The 21,661-nt window shown below is 39.0% G+C and overlaps 1 protein-coding gene across 3 annotated transcripts in view; it reads left to right on the top strand.

Annotated features, from left to right (window-relative positions):
• Window positions 1-239: 239 nt before the first annotated feature.
• The window catches only part of LOC120308737 (phosphatase and actin regulator 3-like), a 60,149-nt gene continuing 38,727 nt past the window's right edge, over window positions 240-21,661 (top strand). For 2 of the 3 annotated variants that reach the window (XM_039345197.1, XM_039345196.1), the window contains exons 1-3: window positions 240-396; window positions 8,118-8,195; window positions 17,336-17,515. In XM_039345197.1, the coding sequence (XP_039201131.1) occupies window positions 240-396; window positions 8,118-8,195; window positions 17,336-17,515 (415 nt within the window). The remainder of the gene's footprint in view (window positions 397-8,117; window positions 8,196-17,335; window positions 17,516-21,661) is intronic. The other variant, XM_039345198.1, reaches the window with a different exon arrangement.

Genomic DNA, 21,661 nt, shown 5'->3' on the forward strand with positions numbered 1-21,661 from the left:
ATGAGCTATTTTTACTTGTTAAACAGAATTGGGAGTTAACTCCAGCTTTTCTTTTCTTTTCCTTTGTGTGTTCCAACATAGGAACCCAATTAAGCATTATTTCTCTGCAAAACAACAAAAAACCCAGACACCCACCGATCCATCACAACTTCAAGCCTTACCAGTACTTTAATCTCTTCAAGATGTTATTCTTTCCTCAACTACTAAAACTGTTCTCTCTCACTCCCTTTTCAGAGGAAATGGATCAATCCCCCGCAGTGCGTTCTGAATATCTGGTCTCAGGGATCCGAACTCCTCCTGTCCGAAGGAATAGCAAACTAGCCACGTTGGGCAGGATTTTCAAACCATGGAAGTGGAGGAAAAAGAAGAATGAGAAACTGAAGCAATCGTCTACAGGTAAGTGGCAGGCATCACCTGTTTGGCACAGCAAAGTAATGGCAGGACTTGGATGGCTGGGACGCAGACTGCTGTGTATCTGAAAAAGTGCCAGGACCATACATACATTGTTTTCAAACGTGGAGAAAATAGAGCAGATTCTCTAGGTTTCCAAATACAGCTGTCCTGAGAATTTTGGCTTTTATTCTTTAAGAAGCAAATTTCAAAGGCCAGTGTCTTAATGGAAACTATGTGGGAAGTATTTGATACAATTCCAGAAGTGCAGTTGAACAAACATTTCAGAAACTCAGGATTGTAAAGAGTCTAGTCTAGTTCCTAACCAATTCCCTTGATAATTGAAAGAGGAAAAAAGCCTGTGTGTTTACATATGAACACACACACACACACACACACACACACACACACACACACGATTGATAGATAGATAGAGAGAAAGAGACAGAGAGAGAGAGAGAGAGAGAGAGACAGACAGACAGACAGACAGACAGACATTAGAATCCATGTTTTCCTCATATATAATTTATTTTAAAGTTCAACACAGAACTACCAAGGAGCTGGTTAGTCACGTGCCTCTACGTATTAATTAGGAAATCTCACCTTTCTATTATTATTTTTTCTTGCCATCCCTGTTGATTTCAAATGCGACTACAGTGTTTGCTTTTTTCTTTGTGACAAGGGATTGCCAAATGCTAACTAGTGGCATATAGGTAGTCCTTGAGTTATGAATGTAATCAATCCCATTCATAACTTGAGGATTCGTAGGAGTGAATCTCCTACGTTGAACGTGATTCACTCTCAGCTTTCACCCACATATTAACTAATTTAATGTGTGGGTGAATGTGTGGCTCGTTAACTGAACATGAGGTAATTCAGGGTGGGGAAGGCCATGAAGGGCCTCGTAAGGGAACAGGCCATCTGCTTCAGACCACCCAAGCCCTCAATGAGATGCTTCATGCTCCTTCTTCCAGGGTCCCACAATTGTTTCCCTGCCCAATCCTGCCGTGCCGGGTCACTTACCTTGTGAAGATATGTCTCCTCTCCAGCCTCACTTTTCTTTCTCTGCTCCTGACAAGAGCAGAGGGAGGCCTCCGAGGCCCAGAATGGACCTCCAGAAGCACGAAGCCGCCACTCATGGCCTCCATTCTGGGCCTTGGAGGCCTGGAGGAGGCCTCCAAGGCCAAGAACAGACTTCTCGAGGCTCGCGGAAGTGTCCCCCAGCCTCCTTTCCAGGCAGCAGCAGCCCAGAAAAGGCCACCAATGCCCAGCATCCCCCAGCCTCTTTTCCAGATGGCAGTGACCTGGAAAAGGCCTCTGATGTCTGGATCAGCCTCTGGACGCACGCCAAAGCCTCCCCCGGCTTCAGTTCTGTACTCTATTCCAGAGAACAGAATCTTAAAGTACTGTGATATCAGCAGCATGAGATCTTGCACCACTGATCTTTCATGATCTTGCCTTACTTTTATGCCTCCATTCTCTGTGAACACACCGAAGGTCTGGAGTAGCCAAGACAGTGAAGGATTTTAAGGCCGCATCTTAATATAGCTTTATTTGCTACATTTCTTCAAAATTCTGCAACATTCAGCAAAAGTATGTTGTTGGGAATTGTCTTACTGTATATTACAATAAACTAAGTTGTGCCACATTATTGACTCCAATTATCAGCAGTTCTTTGAAACATCTGCAATCCAGTTCTTCTGAAAGATCTGCAATCCACAGTTTATTTTTAAAACATACTCATCACGCAAAGATCAAAATCCTTCACTGTCTTGGCTACTGCAGACCTCCCTAGTGCTTAGGGAGACCCGGGGTGGTGGAGGGAGGGAGGGAATAGCCAGGGTGAATGTTGCAATGCCACTGTGGTCATTCGTAAGAGTGAATGACCTCTGTGGTGCAACAACATTTGTAATTTTGGGACTTTTTGTAAACACCGGGGGGTGTTTATTGCATAACTTTGAACGTTCGTTATGGAAGCGCTCACAACTCAGGGATCACCTGTACTCAGCTTGTATGTTAAAGTTCCACCCCTTCAGTACAAAATAAGAGTAATGTATAGGTACAGAATAAGTTCAATGGTTCTGGTTGGTTTTCAATCTGTTAGATGGCCTCCTCTGGTTCAAAACGAATGAAGAAATGAGTTTAAAATAAATATCCTCTAATTACTTTGGGAATTAATTTCACAATGTAGCCTTCAGCCATGTTCAACTTCATTGATAAAATTCTTCAACCTTAATTTTGTAAAGATTCACAGCTTATATTATAAAGGTTGATAACTGTTTTACTGTCTCTGTACCTGATATGATAGCCTGATAGACTGACCTTTAGCAAACTAAACATTTTAAGGCCGCACCTTAATATAGCTTTATTTGCTACATTTCTTCAGATGGCAGTGGCCTGGAAAAGGCCTCTGATGTCTGGATCAGCCTCTGGACGCACGCGAAAGCCTCCCCCGGCTTCAGTTCTGTACTCTATTCCAGAGAACAGAATCTTAAAGTACTGTGAGATCAGCAGCATGAGATCTTGCACCACTGATCTTTCATGATCTTGCCTTACTTTAGGCCTCCATTCTCTGTGAACACACCAAAGGTCTGGAGTAGCCAAGACAGTGAAGGATTTGAAGGCCGCATCTTAATATAGCTTTATTTGCTACATTTCTTCAAAATTCTGCAACATTCAGCAAAAGTATGTTGTTGGGAATTGCCTTATATTACTGTATGATAAACTAAGTTGTGCAACATTATTGACTCCAATTATCAGCAGTTCTTTGAGTTTCTGAAAGATCTGCAATCCACAATTTGCTTTTAAAACAAGAAACCTAAGCTGATCAGACAATATTTTGGAGCCATTGAACTGGTTGGAATATCCCAAAGATGCTTTTTCATGAAGCAACTGGACTTCCTTGTTTTTCTTTAAAGACATTTTGCTTCTCATCCAAGAAGCTTCTTTAGCTCTGACTGGGTGGTGGGGAATGGCAGGATTTGTATTTCTTGCAGACAGCTGGCCATTTGCATTCTTTTATTTATTTATTTATTTATTTATTTATGAGACTTATATACCGCTTTAAGTGCAAGCACTCTCTAAGCAGTGTACACCAGTAAGTAATGTGTGTGTGTGTGTGTGTGTGTGTATATATATATATATATATATATATATATATATATATATATATATATATACATTGCCCCCAACTGAGTCAACCTTGAGCCGGTGAGATTTGAACCGCTGACCTGCTGAACACAGTCAGCTAAAGTGGCCTGCAGTACTGCACTCTAACTGCTGTGCCACCTCGGCTCAGTAGAGAGTCATTGAGGCCACCTGGAGGTTTATGACATCATCTGTTTCCAGTCTACAACACAGTCCTTTGAACAGTTCCAAGAAGGCTCCACACCCATTTGCACTACTCAGGTGACCCTGAGGGGACAGATAAGCCTCCAAGTAGCATTAATGACTTGCTAAAAGAATGCAAATGACCAGCTGTCTGCAAGGAGTATAAAGCCTGCCATTCCCCATCATATAGTCAGAGCTGAAGAAGCTTCTTGGATGAGAAGTGAAAGTCTTCAAAGATAAACAAGGAAATCCAGTTGCCTCTTGAAAAAGCATCTTTGGAATGACTATGACTTGGATGACTGAGACTCTCCATAGACATTTGGTTGGAATATCATGAACATCTCATGGACACTTTCCCAACATGGACATCATCAGAGGAGGTTCACCTGTTCACAAATGACTGACATCATGGATGTAAGGAGGTGCAGAATATTCATTTAGAAGAATGCAGATTCCCATGTCCATTTCTGGATGATTCCTTTTTATCCCAGCATGCTTTTCTTTCTTTCTCTTTTTCTTTCTCTTTTTCTTTCTCTTTCTCTTTCTCAGCAGATACGCCCCTCTCCAAACAAGATTGGGTGACATGTGTTTGTGTTTTATTTTGGAAGAATGTCTGAAGCCTACACGGGGCATTGCTGAGAAAGCTGGTGCTAAAAGCTGGTGCTTTACTCCACAGCCTACCAGCCTCCTATTTTTAAAAATTAACTACAGACAATAGAGAGATTCTATCAGGTGACATATAAATACAGTAAAGCAAGCAGGTAATTAAATAGGAGAAAGCCAAGTTGGAGGAGTGGTCAAAGGAACAAGTTAGAAACAAAGAGTTTCTATGAGTTCTAGTCCTGTCTGAGGCGTGAAGAAAACTGAGTGACGTTGGGCCAGTCAGCTTCTCTCCTCAAAGGAAGAAGGTGGCCATGGCAAGCACTTCCAAAGAAATTACTAAGAAAATCACCCAGACTTGTTCATGTAGTTGCCAGAAGTCAAAATTGACTCGGAAATAAAAGAAATCAAAGAGGCTGGCGACAGAGATAGGTCTGCAGGCACACTGGTACCTGGGGATTGTTGCGTTCCCTCTCTCTGTACACATTGACTTTATTATCCAAGGAAATTTTTCCTTCTAGATGTCAGAAACACCCCCTCCATTTAAGAAATTGGTACAGGTAGTCCTTGACTTACCACCAAAACTGAGCCCAGATTTATTGTTGTAAGTTATGGCAGTCATTAAGTGGATCGCCATGTGACCAAGCCCAATTTTATGACCTTATGTGGTGATCATTAAGCAACTGCTGCCATTGTTAAGCAAATGCCACAGTCAAATGAATTCATTATACCCACTGGATGTTTTTTTCCCCCTCAGAAACTGGGAGTAAATCCAGCAAGTGGTAAAAAGTGTCAAAAATTGTCGTCACGTGATTGTGGGATGCTGCAAACAGCTGTAAACGCAAGCTGATTGCCAAGCACACAAAATGCAATCAAGGCATTGTGGGGGAGGGGGTATGTGGAACTTTGAAATAAATACATTTGGGGGGGGGGTCTGTCACAACTTCAAACAGTTGCTAAGCAACTGGTCATTAAATGAGGATTACCTGTAGTATGGCTGCCAAGAGTGCTAATTTGCGGGCAAAGCAGGAGATTTCAGTAGAGATATAGATAAAATACTTAGGATAAATGGCTTTGAGGGGCCACATTCAGGGTTTATGATAAATCAAAGAAAATAAAAATTTGGAGACAGTCCACAATAACTAGCAAAAAACCTAAACAGGAAAAAGAAGAAACCTTATGACAATTTTTTTAAAAAGGCTAACGTATTATAGTTCAGGAAAAAAAATACTCTATTAGATTTGACAGCATTTAAAACAGTGATACACAGCCTGAAGCTTCAGAAAAGTCTTGGATATGTCTCCACATCAACCATTTTCACCAAAATGTTATTTTTAGGCTGACAAAGGACAATGTGGCAATATCTAGTTCAACTTAGATGATTTCAAACAAAGCTAAAAATGTCAGATTTGATTTGATCTCTCTACTCTGTCCAACTCCATCTCCTTCTCCCTCCTCCTTCTCCTCCTCCATATCTTTTTTCCTTCTCTTTAACTTTTCATCTTCATTTCCATCTGCCTACCTCTATTTCTCTCCATGTCTATCTCTGTCTCTGTCTCTGTCTGTATATCTATCTATCTATCTATCTATCTATCTATCTATCTATCTATCTATCTCTTATCAATCATCTCTCTCTCTCTCTCTCATCATCTATCATCTGTTTATCATCTATCTATTATATTTATCTTTGTGTTTCCATCATCATCTTCATCATATCATCATCATCATCATCCATCTAGATTTCTCTCTTCTCTCCGGGGTGACCCTGTCATAATGGTTTGTAGTTTATGCTTTTATATTTGTGATGATATTAATGAGGAAGAATCACACGTAGTCTAACTCGCTCTCGTCCAAAATATTCTTGCTTCTTGTGATCCCTTTTCCAGAGAGCTGCCAATAGACCTATCTAACTATGAACAGCTTCACCTGGGCCAGCAAAGTAAAACATCCGTGTTCCTATAGAGAACTTAGGGCCCATCAGTGCTTTATTTTGTGGCTCTGGCAAACTATAAACCAAACTGAGATTTCCTGCTTGCAGTTTAGTCTAAACATCTCCCAGCAAGACCTGTTGGTTCCCTCCAGCTTTATACCTCTTTCATCATCCTTCCTCTTTTATTGGAAGGAAGCTATCACCTCCTATCTCAAAATGCTACCAATGAGCTCTTAAAAATCTATTGGGTTCTCCTAAACATCATAGTCCCCACATGTGTGTTTTTCTGGCACTGACAGCACCACTGAGCAATAGTTGTGCTTCAACCCATGGAGACAACTGTGGGACATTCTGCATTTTAGAAATTGCACAGTGCTATGATATGATCTTATGCTTACTGTATGTTCACTATACATTATTTGAAATTGGAGTCATCCTATTATCTCTTGGTCCAGCTAAAAGCTGTGACAGAAGGTGGGAAAACCAGTGCCCTCCAAGTGGGGTTTTAACCAGTTGGAATAGTTTTTAGTGATGGGTAGGCAATAAGTGGTATATTAATTATTTTAGCTGAGCTATAAACCAAGCATTTCCCATGATGACACAGAAAGGGCCAGCTTTGGGCTAAGGTAAGTAGCTATTGGCCTGGGGTACCAATGCTGCCTCTCCTTCTGAATCATTCTAAAACTGCCAATCTTTACATTGGTGGGAGGTGATACTGTCAATCAAGATAGTCTTGCATGAACACTTGACCTGGCACTGAACACAGATAGACAACTTGAGCATCTGTTGATTCCGTAAAATTTTTGGTATGGCCCTTAGAGCATACCAATTCAAAAGTGGTCTAGTGGTTAAGGTTTAGTCTAGTTTGATTTGGTTTGGTCTAATGATTAAGGCACCAGGCTAGAAATCGAGAAACTATGAGTTCAAGTCCCACCTTAGCCATGGAAGCCCTCTGGGTGACCTTGGGCCAGTTATTCTCTGTCAGCCCATCTCACAGGGTTGTTGTTGTGGGGAAAATAGGAGGAGAAAGGTGTGTTGGATATGTTTGTGTCTTGAGTTATTTGTAAAAATAATAAAGGTAGGATCTAAATAAATGAAATCTGTTAGCAAGTTGTAATTAATAATGTGAGAAAAGGAGAAAACAGTTAAGTCCATGACTAAGGAATAATTGCAGTAACTATATTTCATTTTAATTATATTTTAATGTAAATGAAATCAAATTTAATTTTTGTCCTAGTTCTATTCCTAATTTTGGCCTAGTATACCAGGGTCCTAGCCTATTCCCAGCATAGACCAATCCTGGCCCAGAAAAAAAAAATGCAACCTTGCTTTAGGTCATCTCCTTGAGTGTGATAATGAGATGTGAAAGCCTTAGAGATATGATTTAGTCCCCATAGAGGATTAGGAGAAAGGCATGGGTTCAATTTGATTACAGAAAGCAAAATATATAACCAGTTTGGTGTAGTGTTTAAAGTCAACTTGGAAAAATTGGATTTGTATCCTAAATCAGATTGTCCTGACCTGACTTGCTTCAATGTAATTTTCACTACCTTCTGCTAATGTTGACTTGCTGGTTTTATCCAACTTGTCTAAAAGATGCTGGTTTAAGAACGACTGCTAGCTCTAAATCATTGAAATAGTTCCCTGAACTACTTGATGAAGAATGGAATACAAAAATTAGGAATCATTGGTGCAGTTTGCATAAAACAGAGGAAAAAATTACTATTACTGGTGGTCTTCCATTTATTATGCCATATTTCAAGCCAGACATCCTTCATTCATTCATGCAGTCTTCTTAGACTATTCATTTCCATTGACTGTCAACTCTGATGTTCCATGTTGATCATACTCACCCCCCTTTTTGCAGTGTTAGAGAAGAAGACATCCACAAGGCAAGGCCGGGACGAGCTAATTAAGAAAGGCCTCCTGGAAATTATGGAACAAGGCAAGTGAAAGTGATCTTTGTGGTATTGTATCCCCTCCTTCCTCCAAGAACCTAGAGATGACTTTGCTGTTAAATAATGATGCTGGATGGCTTAGCACATATAGAGAAGGTCCAGAAAAGGGCAGCAGGAATGCGGAGCTGATTCAATATAGTATGTTGCCTGAAGCAAAGGAAGAGAAATGGCACTCACTAAAATTCCATTATACAGTTGTTGGTCACGCTGCAGATGAATTTTATTTCATTTCCTGCACTAAACAGAAGGCTAACCTTAATGGGTTACTTGCCCCAGTTCTATGGTTCATAGAATTCTATGAAGCCGCCCAGAATTGCTTCAATAGCATATAAATTTAATAAATAAGTACAATGAACATTTCAGAATTCTCTGATTCTGTTGTCTTTCAGAATAGGGTCTTAGCTGTGATACTCATACATACTTTTCATCTCACTTGCACTCTCCAGGATCTGCTACGTTGCCCTATTCTGCCTAAGGGTTCAGACACATGGCTGTAGTCCCATAAATTAAGGGAAAAGGTGGAGTGAACTAGGAAGAGATGGATATGAATAATATTTTGCATGCTTTGGGGAGAGGAAAGAGAATCATTTCTCTCTTGTCATTATCATGCAAGACTACACAGGGGGAAATTGAGGATGATTGAAAGGAAGTGCAGTGCATAATGAAACTAGAGAATTCAGGTTCAGAAAATGCAGTGGTAGCTGCCAACTCCATTAACATTAAAAATGTAATTGACAAATTTTATGGAGAAGAGGATAAAGTTCTATGCAATCATAATGACTACATATCACTTGCTTATCACGAACAGTATTAAAATTAGTGGCTTCTGCTTGTCATCTTAAATTATTGCCCTTTTTTATGTTCATAATGAAGGTGTAAAGGTGTCCAGTTTATCCTCCCCCCTTGCTTCTCTCTCTTTCTTTTTCCTGTTAACAGAGCCTTCTTCAAACTGGGACTCTCTAGATTTGATATAATCACAATGCTTGCAATCTTTTGCTAGGAGAGTTTTGGGAAGCCAATATTGAGTTGAGTAAAACAAGCTATGGATTCCAAACCACCTCAAGCTGACATTAGGAATTAAAGGACATGATTTCACTCTGTTGGGATAAGGTTTGGAGCCTCATTATTCTACACTCCAATCTTTGTGCACTCTGCCATGGTGCCTTGCATAATGTTCCCTTGCTTTGTCAACTCACACCCCAAGGATTCACTTCCCTTGCAGTTCTGCCTCTCTTCAGCCTTCTATGTTCTGGATTTTTTAATTCTCTCCTGTAAATCTTTTTTCTTCAAACATGGCTATCAACCCTTGATTATTATTTTTTTCCTACAGAAAGGCCCCTTAATTTTGTAAACCTCAAACACCTTTAGAACCTGGGAGATATATTCCAGATTCACCTCCTGGTCATATATGATAATAAAACTCCACTTTGAAAGAATATCAAATACATGTGCATGGTATAAACCTGACAAATGATGTTAGAATCACTTGGACAGTCTTTATTAGTGCTTTGAATGTAGATACAATATGCGAATAGTTTAAAAAGGGGTACCTCTTTCTTGAAATCACTGGTTGTGCTGTACTGTAACTGGACATTTCTAAAATTCTATCACCTCATAATGAAGGATAAAAAGCAGAATATTAACAAATATTTTCTTGAAGGAAGCTTAGTTGGGCCTAGTAGAATTTTTTTTTTGTTGTTTCAGATTAGACTGTCTCTGGGTCCATGATAAAAATTTGAGTGGGATGGCTCAGGGGAGAAAACTCTAGTCCCATCACCATCTTCATGCCCTTGGCAATTCCCTACTTTTGTGTCTTCCCCTCCACCACCAATTTTCCTGTTGTCATTATGGTCATAGGTTATGTGGATGAACCCCTGTTTCCATCTGACTTCTGCGCAAGGCTGGTGGCTACTCAGCACATCTATCAATTTATGCTATTTTGTGTCTTTTAGTTCTGTGGTTGTTATTGCATTTGTGTGATGATAAAGCTAAAAAAGAAAAAGGATGCATGGCCATAAAGGAATGGGATAAATGACTCTAGGAATGAGGCCAGAGATTATTAACATCAATTGATATTTTTGGCTGACATTGCAGTGAAAAATATTGTCCCATGTTGACTACACAATAATTGGATCCAGAGGGATGATGAGTCTTCCAAACAGTCCTTCTTTGAAGATGCTCAGGATGGCAAGATGTCTTGCCTTGAGTTACATCCCTGCGTGGTTCCTAGGAGGTTTATGCTGTGTGAAAACTTGAGATGCATTTCTATAAAGCTGTCCAAGAATACAGGTAGTCCTCAACTAATGACCACAATTGAGCCCAAAATTTCTTTGCTAAGCGAGACATTTGTTAGGTGAGTTTTGTCCCAGTTTATGACTTTTCTTGCCACAGTTGTTAAGTGAATCAGTGCAATTATTAAGTTAGTAAAACGGTTGTTAAATGAATCTGGCTTCCCCATTGACTTTGCTTGTCAGAAGGTCACAAATAGGGGATCACGTGGCCCCCAGGATACTGCAACTGTCATAAATATGAACTGGTTGCCAAGTGTCTGCATTTTGATCATGTGACCACAGGGATGCTGCAAAGGTCGTAAGTGTGAAAAATGGTCATAAAACACTTTTTTCAGTGCTGTTGTAACTTCGGTCATTAAATGAACTGTTGTAAGTTGAGGACCTGTTTTTTAGGTATCAAATACCTTGTTTCGGGCTACCAAACTAAACCAGATGTTTATGCATTGGTTCATTCATTTCAGCAACTCAGGATCAAGTTAAGATTTGATTTTAGAACGGCTTTTTTGGATAGCTGCTTTAAGGATCTGGGATATTGCTTGGGCAATATATTAGATCCCCAGGAAATGTATTTTCCCAGAGGTCCTTGTCTTTAATAGTAATGTCAGAATCTCTAAGAATTGGGATTTCTCCAAAACAACAAGCATCTAGTACAAAACAATAAATACAGTGTGACCTAAGGTATGATAGGTCTTCTTGTTGTTGTTATCACTGCCAGAGACTATTGTGGTTGTCATACTGGAATCTTCTATTTCCTATGTCATATAGGCAGGAGAGGGCAAATAATGGTTTGCCAAGAGCAGACTTATATAGCCATGTCAGTCCTTTACAAGAGATGTCTGGGGTCTCAAGGGTTTATTTTACAATTTTAGTGATGTTAGGTCCCTTATTAAAATTCACCTATAGTGTCTCTTTTAATAACTATTCATAGACCTGTTCTGATTAAAGCAAGATAGGCAGCAATTACATCCTAGCCTTTCACAATTAAATTCTACTTTAATGCAATAATTGGTGTCTTTCAGATCTGCAATATTATGCCAAGCAGAGTGCATTAAATCTTGAAGCCCCTTGAGATTCTGTCATATCACATTGATTTATGCAATTATCTAAAGAAGTAGGTCTCCCTCCATCCCCCTTCTCCCAAACTTCCAGTTGGATCCCAATTCGAATGAGGGTATTGTTGTAATCAGTGGATCATAGGAGCTATTGACCCATCAGCTTTAAATATCAATGCCTTGCCTTTGCACTGACCATATATTAAGTAGAGAATGAGCATCACTGATACATAATTTGGATATTGTAATGCATGTATCTTGATGTTGAGTGTGTTTTGAAGAATGTAGCTCCAAAGAAGAGTCAGTGAATTCTAAATTTAAATCTGCCTTTTAAACAATTTCAGGGTTACTCAACCAATGCTTAAAGGGCCATAGTGTGTTCCTTGTATTTTGTAACATCTTAGCTATTTAATGAATCCTAAAAAAGATGATAATACTCAAATATAGGATGGGGCAGATTCCAATCTCCATATCCTTCAACAGATTTTCTCAAGTGGTGGCGCTTTGGGAAGAGAAGTATGGTTTAGCAGAGACAAAGAAGAGAAAGACATCAAATTCACAAGAGAATTGGTCATATGAAACTATTACAAGGAATGTTTGAGGGAACTAGGTATCTTTAGTCTTGAGAAAAGATAGCTGAGTGGAACATATGTTAGTATTTTTGAAATACTTGAAGGATGTTGTGCAGAAAATGACCAAGAACTCTTCTTTAATATTCCAGAGTGCAGAGCATGAAATATGGACTTTAGTTACAGAAAGGAATTTTTAACTTTGGAATTTGCTTTCACAAGATGTTGTGCTGGGTACCATCTTGGTTGTCTTCAAAAAAAGGGTTGGATCAATTTATGAAGATCATGGGGCTCAATGTCTATTAGCCTTCATGATAGTGTGACTGCTTCTGAAGACTTAGTCTCCTGCTGCAAGACTAATAGACTTCCTTGGGCAGTTGGTTGGTCATTGAGAGAAGAGACTGCTGGTCTATATGGGTCATGGATCTGATGCAGCAGGGCACTGCTCAGATTCTTGTGTTCTGAAAGGGAAACTTTGATTGAGTGTTAGGGGAAAAAACACTCCACCATCTGGAATAAGGAAGAGAGCTACTGGCCTGATTTATTTGGAACAGAACAGTTATAAAGTAGTCAAAACAAAATTCCACTGAGATGAGAAAAATTGTATGGAGGCTTGAAAAGGAATGGAAGGAAGACAGACACAAATATTGAAGAGGTAGAAAGTGGGCCCACTGGCAGTTTATCTCATTCAGCCCAGATGGGAAGAAATCTGAAAAAAAGCATTTCAAATAATTCAAAGACATTTCGCCAATCAACTCACTATAAATTTTCCCCTTAAGCTTTCCAAAATTCTGGATTTTTCCCTTAAGCTTTCCAAAATTCTTGATTTTCCCCTTAAACTTTCCAAATTTCTTGATTTTTCCTTTAAACTTTCCAAAATTCTGGATTTTCCCCTTAAACTTTCTAAAATTCTGGACTCGGGGTGGGGGGAGTCAAAAAAGTCAAGATGGTGGTCAAGACAGTGCAATTAACACTTCACTTATTTTTTGTGCTTCTGACAGGTTGATTGCATTGTTGTGGCTACCATTTTGATATTTCTGACTCAACACCCTGATCCTTCTCTCTCTCTCTCTCTCTCACCCCCTCTTTAATATTTGTTTATTGTTACATTGATATCCTGTTTGTTTCTTTCATGAGTGGAAGATAGCATGCCTAGTATTCCTTCTCTCATATTTACCCCAAACAACCACCCTGTGAAGTTGATCATGCTGAGAGATAGTGATTGTCTAAAAAAGAAATACTTCCATTTATATCTGAGGAAAGGATGCAGTTTCTTTGAAGGGCCAACGGATTACCTTTTAGCCTGCCTCTAAAAGCAGCTGCATCGTTTTTTTCCAGCTTGTAGAGAAAGCTGAAAATATCAGAACACTTCTTCTGAATCCTTCTCAAAGCATGCACAGCCCTTCACTTTTTACTTTTTTAAAAATTACCACCTTTTTTGGACTGGGGGATTGAATTTAAATGGCATCAGATTATCCAGCCATCTAATTCAATAACTGGCATTCCTGAGTCTTTTAACCAAAATTATTCCCAGTTCCACCTGGGCATGGCTAGAACCGAGGGACAACTCTTTGGCTGCAAAATACTGTACATCAGCAACTTTTCTCCATCAAGACCTCAGCCGTTACTCTCTTAAGCCCATGCAGCAGCATTTTACAGATGCAGCTTCCCTCCGTAAAGCAGGTGGAATTTTCCCCCCATAGGGGTTGGTTTCAGCTCTTCAAGTGGAGGTTTCATCAAATGCCTGCATTGAATAGAGCAGAGGAAAAAGAGAGAGAAGAAGATAGAACCACTGCACAATGTGAGAGGCTGGTAATATGCCCACGATTATTCATGGGTTGGCTTTCCAACTCCTCCCCTCCCCCTTCCCATGGTATCATAGCAACCGTGGTGCTGCAAAACCTATTTTAAGAACAGTAACTTTTCACTGAACGTGACTATGAGGTAGCGTGGGCGAATTCAGCCTCTAAAAATTGTCCACTGGGGAACTGCGCGGCAAGCAAGCCAGACTTCCTCAGATGGTCCTTATATAGCCAGCAGCATTCTGAGGTGAATTTGGAGGCCCCAAATGCCAAGGCATAAACATCGATTTCTGAACAACAATTCCTTTAAATTGATTTAAAGGAATTGCTGTTGAGAAATCGATGTTTATGTTCAGTTCTCTGGAAATTCTAGCTGAAATAATAACAAGGGTGAAGGAATCTTACATCAAGGACTGCCCAAAAAAAACCTCCCATCACATCTTATGCTCATATAGATGTTAGAAATTGAGCTGGATTTGCTGGTAGTTTATTTATATTTTTAAAATCTGGTCAGCTAGAGTAAACGCTTTTTAGCAGGGATGTCTGTGATGGAGAAATCTAACTAGAGACCTATATTTCCTAATTGAATTTGCTAAAGCTTTGATCACAGAGGTCAAAGGAAAAGGAAATAGGTGCCAAGTCCATTCAGAAAAACATATGATTAGTCCAAAATAAGAAAAGGATCAACAACCCCCAAGAACTTGCTTTCTGTAGCCCAGTAAATATTTATCTCATAGGACATAAAAAAACAGAGTTGGAAGGAAATTTGGAGTTCATTTAGCTCCTTGCATGAGCAGGAGACCCCATATCATTCAGGACAAGTCTCTTAAAAGCCTCCAGAGATGGAGCACCCACAACTTCTGGAGGCGAGGCATTCCATTGGTTAATTAACAATTGTTAATTGTTCTCACTATTAGGAAGTTTCTCCTTAGTTCTAAGTTGCTTGTCTCCTTGATTATTTTCCATCTATTGTTTCTTGTCCTGCCTTCTGGGGTTTTGGAAAATAGTTTGCCCCCTCCCATCTTTGTGGCAGCCCCTCAAATATTGGAACACTCCTAAGATACTCATTACAATCAATGTATAATATTGATTCCCAGAAAGGCACCTGCATAAGAATAAGATACGTGACAAATTTGTGAGCAGCATGCAAAATTCTAATTGATTCTGAAAAAAGATTCATGGGAGTTGTTGTTCTTCTTTAACATTTGAAATATTATTTAACATTTAAAATGCACAAAAAGAATAACGTTAAGAAAATTTGGGAAGCTTATTCTGGATGAACACAGTGATAATTCCACCTATCAGTATACTAAATTCTTTGTGGATTATTATTTCTTCCATTTTTTTAAAAGTATCATACATAACTGTAGAAATGAATGTATCACCTATATGCTACTTTAACAGTGCCAGAAGTAAGTCTTTTTTGTTCTTAGTTTATATACATGAATACAGATGTTTCTACAGAAAGGTTCTGTACAGAAAGGTTAATCTTATTAGTGTCACATATATTAGCTTCAGCTGCTTTGTGGAAATGCCAAATTTCACTGTAATTGTTGCCTAAGAAGGAAGGAACAGTAACTGTTATAGGGAGCTGTCCCAGGTGCTGACAGGATGTTCGTTCTTAACAAACAACTAACTCATCCATATCATTGTATATGCTTTACTAATGCAAATAACATTGACATAAAACTTGTAAAACACACAAACAGAGTATTTTCCATGGATTCAGGATACATTTTACAGGGGAATGGTTATCTTTACTCCAGTAATCAGAACCTAAAAACCTATAAATATTAAAACTTACAAATAATTAAAAAAAGAGTTGAATTAAAATAACTAATTTAGCCACTCCTGTTCTTTATGTAATTCTTTAACAATATTTTTAAAACTATGGTTTCCTAGACAATTCTTATGCAATATGTATCCCCTTCTTCTATGAAAGATGCTTGAGACGATTAGGTCTTTTTGAACTGCCTCTTTAAAATTTACCAGGAAGATAGATGGCAAAGCAGTTCTTACACTTAAGATAAGGACATATCTGATAGACACAAGTAATTATTTACAAAAATAATCACAATGCTTATCAAATCTCAGTGTATCAGGCAACCCTGTGTCATCTAGAACACACAAAGAGAAATCACAACCCCTCTCCAGCACATGCGATAATTAAGTGTCACGGTCTGGAAATAATTTGTTTTCTGTAGCACAACTGCAGCCTCTAAAATGCAGAGTTCCTTTAAAATGGCAAGCATGTACTCATAGAAGGAAGTTAAAGCAATACATTCTGATCAAGATGGATTCCACTGGGGAATAGGAAAGGGGTCAGATAAAGACAGAAATTTGTCTGAATGGGAAGAAAGAGTGCTTAAAATTTTGGTCCCCTTGAGGGGGGATTGTCATGTGGGTTTCTTGAAGCAGCATATAGTTTGGGTTAGTAGTGCTTTGGGTTTATCGGATGGGCTCCTGGAATTGAAATCTTGCTTCTGTTTTTTTTTTGTGCCTCTTCTCTTGTGTAGATAGCAAAACTTGTTTTATTCTTTGTGACATTAGTAGCATATAATAAAATATTGGAGAGTTGTTTGTCTTCTGTCATTCTCTTTTAATAGCCTCTCCCACTGAATTTTGCATGCCACGACTCCCTAAAACAGAACCGGATTCAGAGCAAATACTAGTAGAATAACATCCTTCTTTGTGAAGTGTGGGCATTTTTGCTAGAAATGATGAGAGTGATTGTTCCACACATTTGGAAGGCCTCCCTCCCAGCATAATAAATAGAGCCTGATTATGTGATGGTCTATTTCAGAAAGAGCTAGTTTATCTCTCAAGTGATAACTCCCAAGGAAAAGAGGGTCCTTGGTGCTCTCTGAGCTTGGTTGGTGTTTTTTTTTTTTTGCAGATGTTTCATTACCCAAACTAGGTAACATCAAGTTAACAATACAAAACAAGCTAACAGTAAACAACCCAACCAAAGAATCTTCAAGACCACTCCCACTGACAAAGAAAGCCTCAGGTGACATGTTGCAACGTATCGCAACTTTTTCCCCTTGTTGGAGCTGAAGTGGGTGTGACTTTCACGTACATATCCACTATATAGGCCGGCAGTTTGACACTTCTGCACTAGAGTATAAGTTGAGAACAAACCATATTCCTTACTAGCACTGATGATGTTACCTAGTTTGGGTAATGAAATGTCTGCAAGAAAACCACCAAGATCAGAGAGTACCAAGGGCCCCCTCGTTGCAACTCTGAAGTACAAATCTTATCTTTAATGGGTCCAAAGGAAGTCCCTGAGTGTTTCCCCTTAAACTCTTCTCTCAAGGGTGGCCCCCTTCTGATTCAACATTATGGTAGGGAACATGAGCTTAAGCCATCATGAATGGTTGAACTAATGTCAGAATGTCATGGTATCCTAGATTCTGAAGGGAAAACATGCACTGCTGATGGTGCCACCAGAACAATGCTGAGTGACCCTTCATCCCCCCCATGCCAGGCATTCATCTCAGAAGAGACGCAACAGGAACATAGATCAGCCACCACCAAGGCCACCTCACTTGGCGAGGAGCTGCACTCAGAAGAACTGAGAGAAGATCCAGGTATTGGCCTTTCCTTTCCACTGAGCTTCAGCTGAGTTACCTTAAGGCCACAAGTGGGTTGCAATAGGGCAGGGGTCTTCAAACTCAGACCTTTTATGACTCATGGACTTCAACTCCCAGAATTCCTCACCCAGCGTGCCTGGGAGTTGAAGTCCATGTGTCATAAAAGGGCCAAGTTTGAAGACCCCTGCAATAGGTCTTCCAAGCTCTTTCCAGTGACTGCAAAGGTGTTTAATTCTTGGTTAGTAATTAATAAGAAAACAACTTCAGCTGATTTAAGAGCACCATTAAACCATCAACACAAGTGACAAGGGAGTGGGGAGGGAATTTAAGGAAGCTTTTCTTGATTGATGTTAGGATCTAGTAATCTGAAAGGGGAGTTGCATTTGTCTCTGCAATTTATAATAAACAAGGTTAGGTCCAATTTGGATTAAATATAATAAAGAAATTTGAATCCTTCATCTTACAAACACACAACTAGGATTTGCATTAATGTTAAGTGCTTGTAAGACTCAGGATGGTATATAGATTTGAACTGTTCCTTATTGAGTTGGTAATATTTTAAATTCCATGCTATTGTTGATGGTTTTAATGTGCTGAATTTGTTTTATTATTAAGACAATTGGAATTATTTTGACATGCTCTCTTTAGATAGAACAAGGCTTCATGCAAGAATGCAGATATGTAAGTGAAGGCACCATGCTTTCCTTGAGATTTTATTTATAAAATAATTTTCCTTGCATGGGACTACATATGATTTTATAACAGATTCTAACCAAGGTGTAAAATTTTAGAGGTAGGGATATTCAAGAGAAGGACAAGGGGGGACATGATAGCAGTGTTCCAATATCTCAGGGGCTGCCATAAAGAAGAGGGAATTAAGCTATTCTCCAAAGCACCTGAAGGCAGGACAAGAAGCAACGGGTGGAAACTAATCAAGGAGAGAAGCAACCTAGAACTAAGGAGAAACTTCCTGACAGTGAGAACAATTAATCAGTGGAACAGCTTGCCTCCAGAAGCAGTAAATGCTCCAACACTGGAAGTTTTTAAGAAGAGACTGGACAGCCATTTGTCCGAAATGGTGTAGGGTGTCCTGCCCGAGCAGGGGGTTGGACTAGATGACCTCCAAGGTCCCTTCCAACTTTACTATTACTATTATTATTATTATTATTATTATTATTATTATTATTATTATTAGAGGTTTCTTGGAGTCATTTCTTCTTGACACAAGTGATCACATGGTTAATATAGACAGAATCTTCCCGTCACTGTCTCAAGGACTGCACTGGCCAACTGGTGGGATCAAGTCCCAAGTTTGTTTATACAAAGGTGGTGATTGGTTGAATCAACAGTTTTAAATTGGAATGTCTGCCCTAGAGAGTATATTTGCCAAATCAAGAGAAGATTGCTAAAATCATAGACATAGGAAAGAATGACCTACCAATACCTCAATGTGGAGATTAAAGTTGTCATCTTGCAGTTGCTAGCAGATTATGCACAAATCTTCAGCCCTGTATTTTCTACTAGAATTTGTGACCTTCCGGGTCAGAGATGGGGAACGATAGCCCCTTTATGACTTATGGACTTCCTAAGCATAGCTGGCTGAGGAATTCTGAGAATTGACATCCACATATCATAAAAGGGCCACCCTTCCCCACCCCCGTTCTAGGTGGTGCTAAACTATAAAGTTCTGTATGTGTAATTCATTGATTAGTCAGATGCTGTCTTGTTTGTTTATACAGTATTGTCTTTTTATCTTATTATTTGTTTGATATTAAGAGCCACTCCGACAATCTGGAGTTGGGTGGTGCCAAAATCTAATAAAATAAATAATTAAGCAATGAATGGCCAGAATTCCATGTTGACTTAGGATTGCTCAGACTTGCAATTCAACTGCATGTGCATGTGGTTCAGATGTAGCTGTCCATCTATAAGACTGATGAATAATCTTTTCAATAGCTGCATAAAACTTTCTTTATAAAATATCCACCAGCATGAAAAAATATACATTGAGTTATTTCTTTTCAACTATTTGCCACCTAAAAACAGTAATCCCTTTGAACTTCTTTTTTTTTTAAAAAAGATAGTGTTGAGAAATATAAGCATAAATATAAATATTAAAAAGGACAGTTTGCAACGACTGAATGGCATGGAAGAATAAACCAGGGTTGGCAATAAATGTTTGTCATTGGAAGTGTCATGTATATTTAAGAGCTTGTGTGTAAAGTTTTGCCACTGAAGTCCCTACTCCTAAGCAACCCATGATAAAAGAAAGAAAAGAAAAGTTGATTTAAAGTTAAATATAGAACAAAGTGGCTTTTAAAAAAATTAAAGCAAAGTCAACAGATACCAAAGTGGCAAATCCAAGTGAAAGGTACATGAAATAAGGTCATAATAACTCTCAGAAAAGTAAACATGCTGAAATTTCAAGATGTGGCTTCAGAAGGAAGGATTTTATAGCAATGACTGATAAGCAGCAAAGGAGAATAAAAGGAAAAGAAACTGGACTATGGTATCAAATCACTGATCTGAAGGATACTTTGTGTATCAACTTCTGTTGTATATTTTTAAGTTTTTTTTTTTTTTTAGAAAAGATAAACTTATCAACTTTCTGCAAAAAGGCCTGCTGGATAAAATCTCAAAACTAATCAGAGGGTCTTCAAAATCCACATTTTCCTCCTAATTAGTAGGCAAAGCAAACCAATGGATACTACTGTGAAATCACTCTGTTTGCCTTGAAGACATTATATACAAAGAAGATTGTGATGTTGGGTGCCAAAAAGGATAGTTTAATGCAGGGGTAGTCAACCTTGGCTCTTTTATGACTCCTGGACTTCAACTCCCAGAATCCAGCATGGCTGGCTCAGAAATTCTGGGAATTGAAGTTCACGAGTCATAAAAGAGCCAAGGTTGACTACCCCTGGTTTAATGTTTCGTTGATTGGGTTTATGTTGAATTGTGCTGGTGAAAGATTTACACTTCCTTGACATTTCTTTTTCCTTGTCACTCTGTGTCAATACACTGAGTTATCTACTTCAAGTTTTTTAAAAAACAACAACAACAATATTTTTAATCTATTTCTGCACCCCCTTGTCTTTTATCGTTAGTAACATTCCATAAAATTCTTTTCAAAGAACAACTAAATGTATTTCTGGGGCATGAGAGCTGGTAACTTAATAGCACAAAGGGGAAACCTCTTCTCCTTCCCTAGCAACCCTGTCTTCAGTGGGATGTAGTCAAACAAATAAATTCAATGAAATTAATCACTACAAATTTGAAAGCATCTTAAAGAATCTATGTTTCATTGAGGGGATATAAATAGCAGTAAATGTAAGATAGGATGATGGGGAATAGTGGGACTTGATGCTGTTAATCATAATTAGAATCCTTTCTTGTTTAAAGTCTTCCTAAAACAGATGGAAAAGCTAAACAGAGTATGAAATACTGTATTTTGTGTAAGAGTTGTCTTCTATAAAGTCAGTCAAGAGCTAGTGTGTTGTTGTAATGCAGCAGCCCCCAACATTTTGAGCATCAGGGACCTGTGGAAAGAGTCTTTTCTGCAGATTGGAGGGGGCATGGTTTCTTGTACTGCCTGCATCCTGAAGATGAGGTTTTGCTCGTTTGTGTGGCCCAGTTTCTGGCATGGACTGGTGCCAGTCCACGGACTGGTGATTGGGGACTCCTGTTGTAATGGATGAAAATTTAGGACACAGACAAAGAATAACAGAATGACAGAGTTGGAAGGGACCTTGGAGGTCCTCTAGTCCAACCCCTTGCTCGGGCAGGAAATCCTACACTAGGGTTGTCAAACTGGCAGCCCGCGGGCCAGTTGCATCACATGCAGGCCACGCCCACCCCAGCTCTGCAAAGGCAAAAAAGTCACGATACATCATGTGATACAATCGAGTTTGACACCCGTCAGACAAATGGCTGTAAGAGATCTCCCATTGTTAGATGTTAATTAATTCACAACGAAGGAGGAAAGATGAGGCCTCTGTGCTATTTGATTGATTTGGAAAAAGCCAGGGTAGTAATGTGATCAATACATTGATTAAAATAATCAATATATGATAATTGTTCAAAGAGCGGTATCAATGTCACTTTCAAAATACAATAAAAAGCAGAATACAATACAAGGCAGAATAC

Source organism: Crotalus tigris, unplaced genomic scaffold (assembly GCF_016545835.1).
Source record: "Crotalus tigris isolate CLP2741 ecotype Arizona unplaced genomic scaffold, ASM1654583v1 scf7180000017946.1269602, whole genome shotgun sequence".
Classification (NCBI taxonomy): domain Eukaryota; kingdom Metazoa; phylum Chordata; class Lepidosauria; order Squamata; family Viperidae; genus Crotalus; species Crotalus tigris.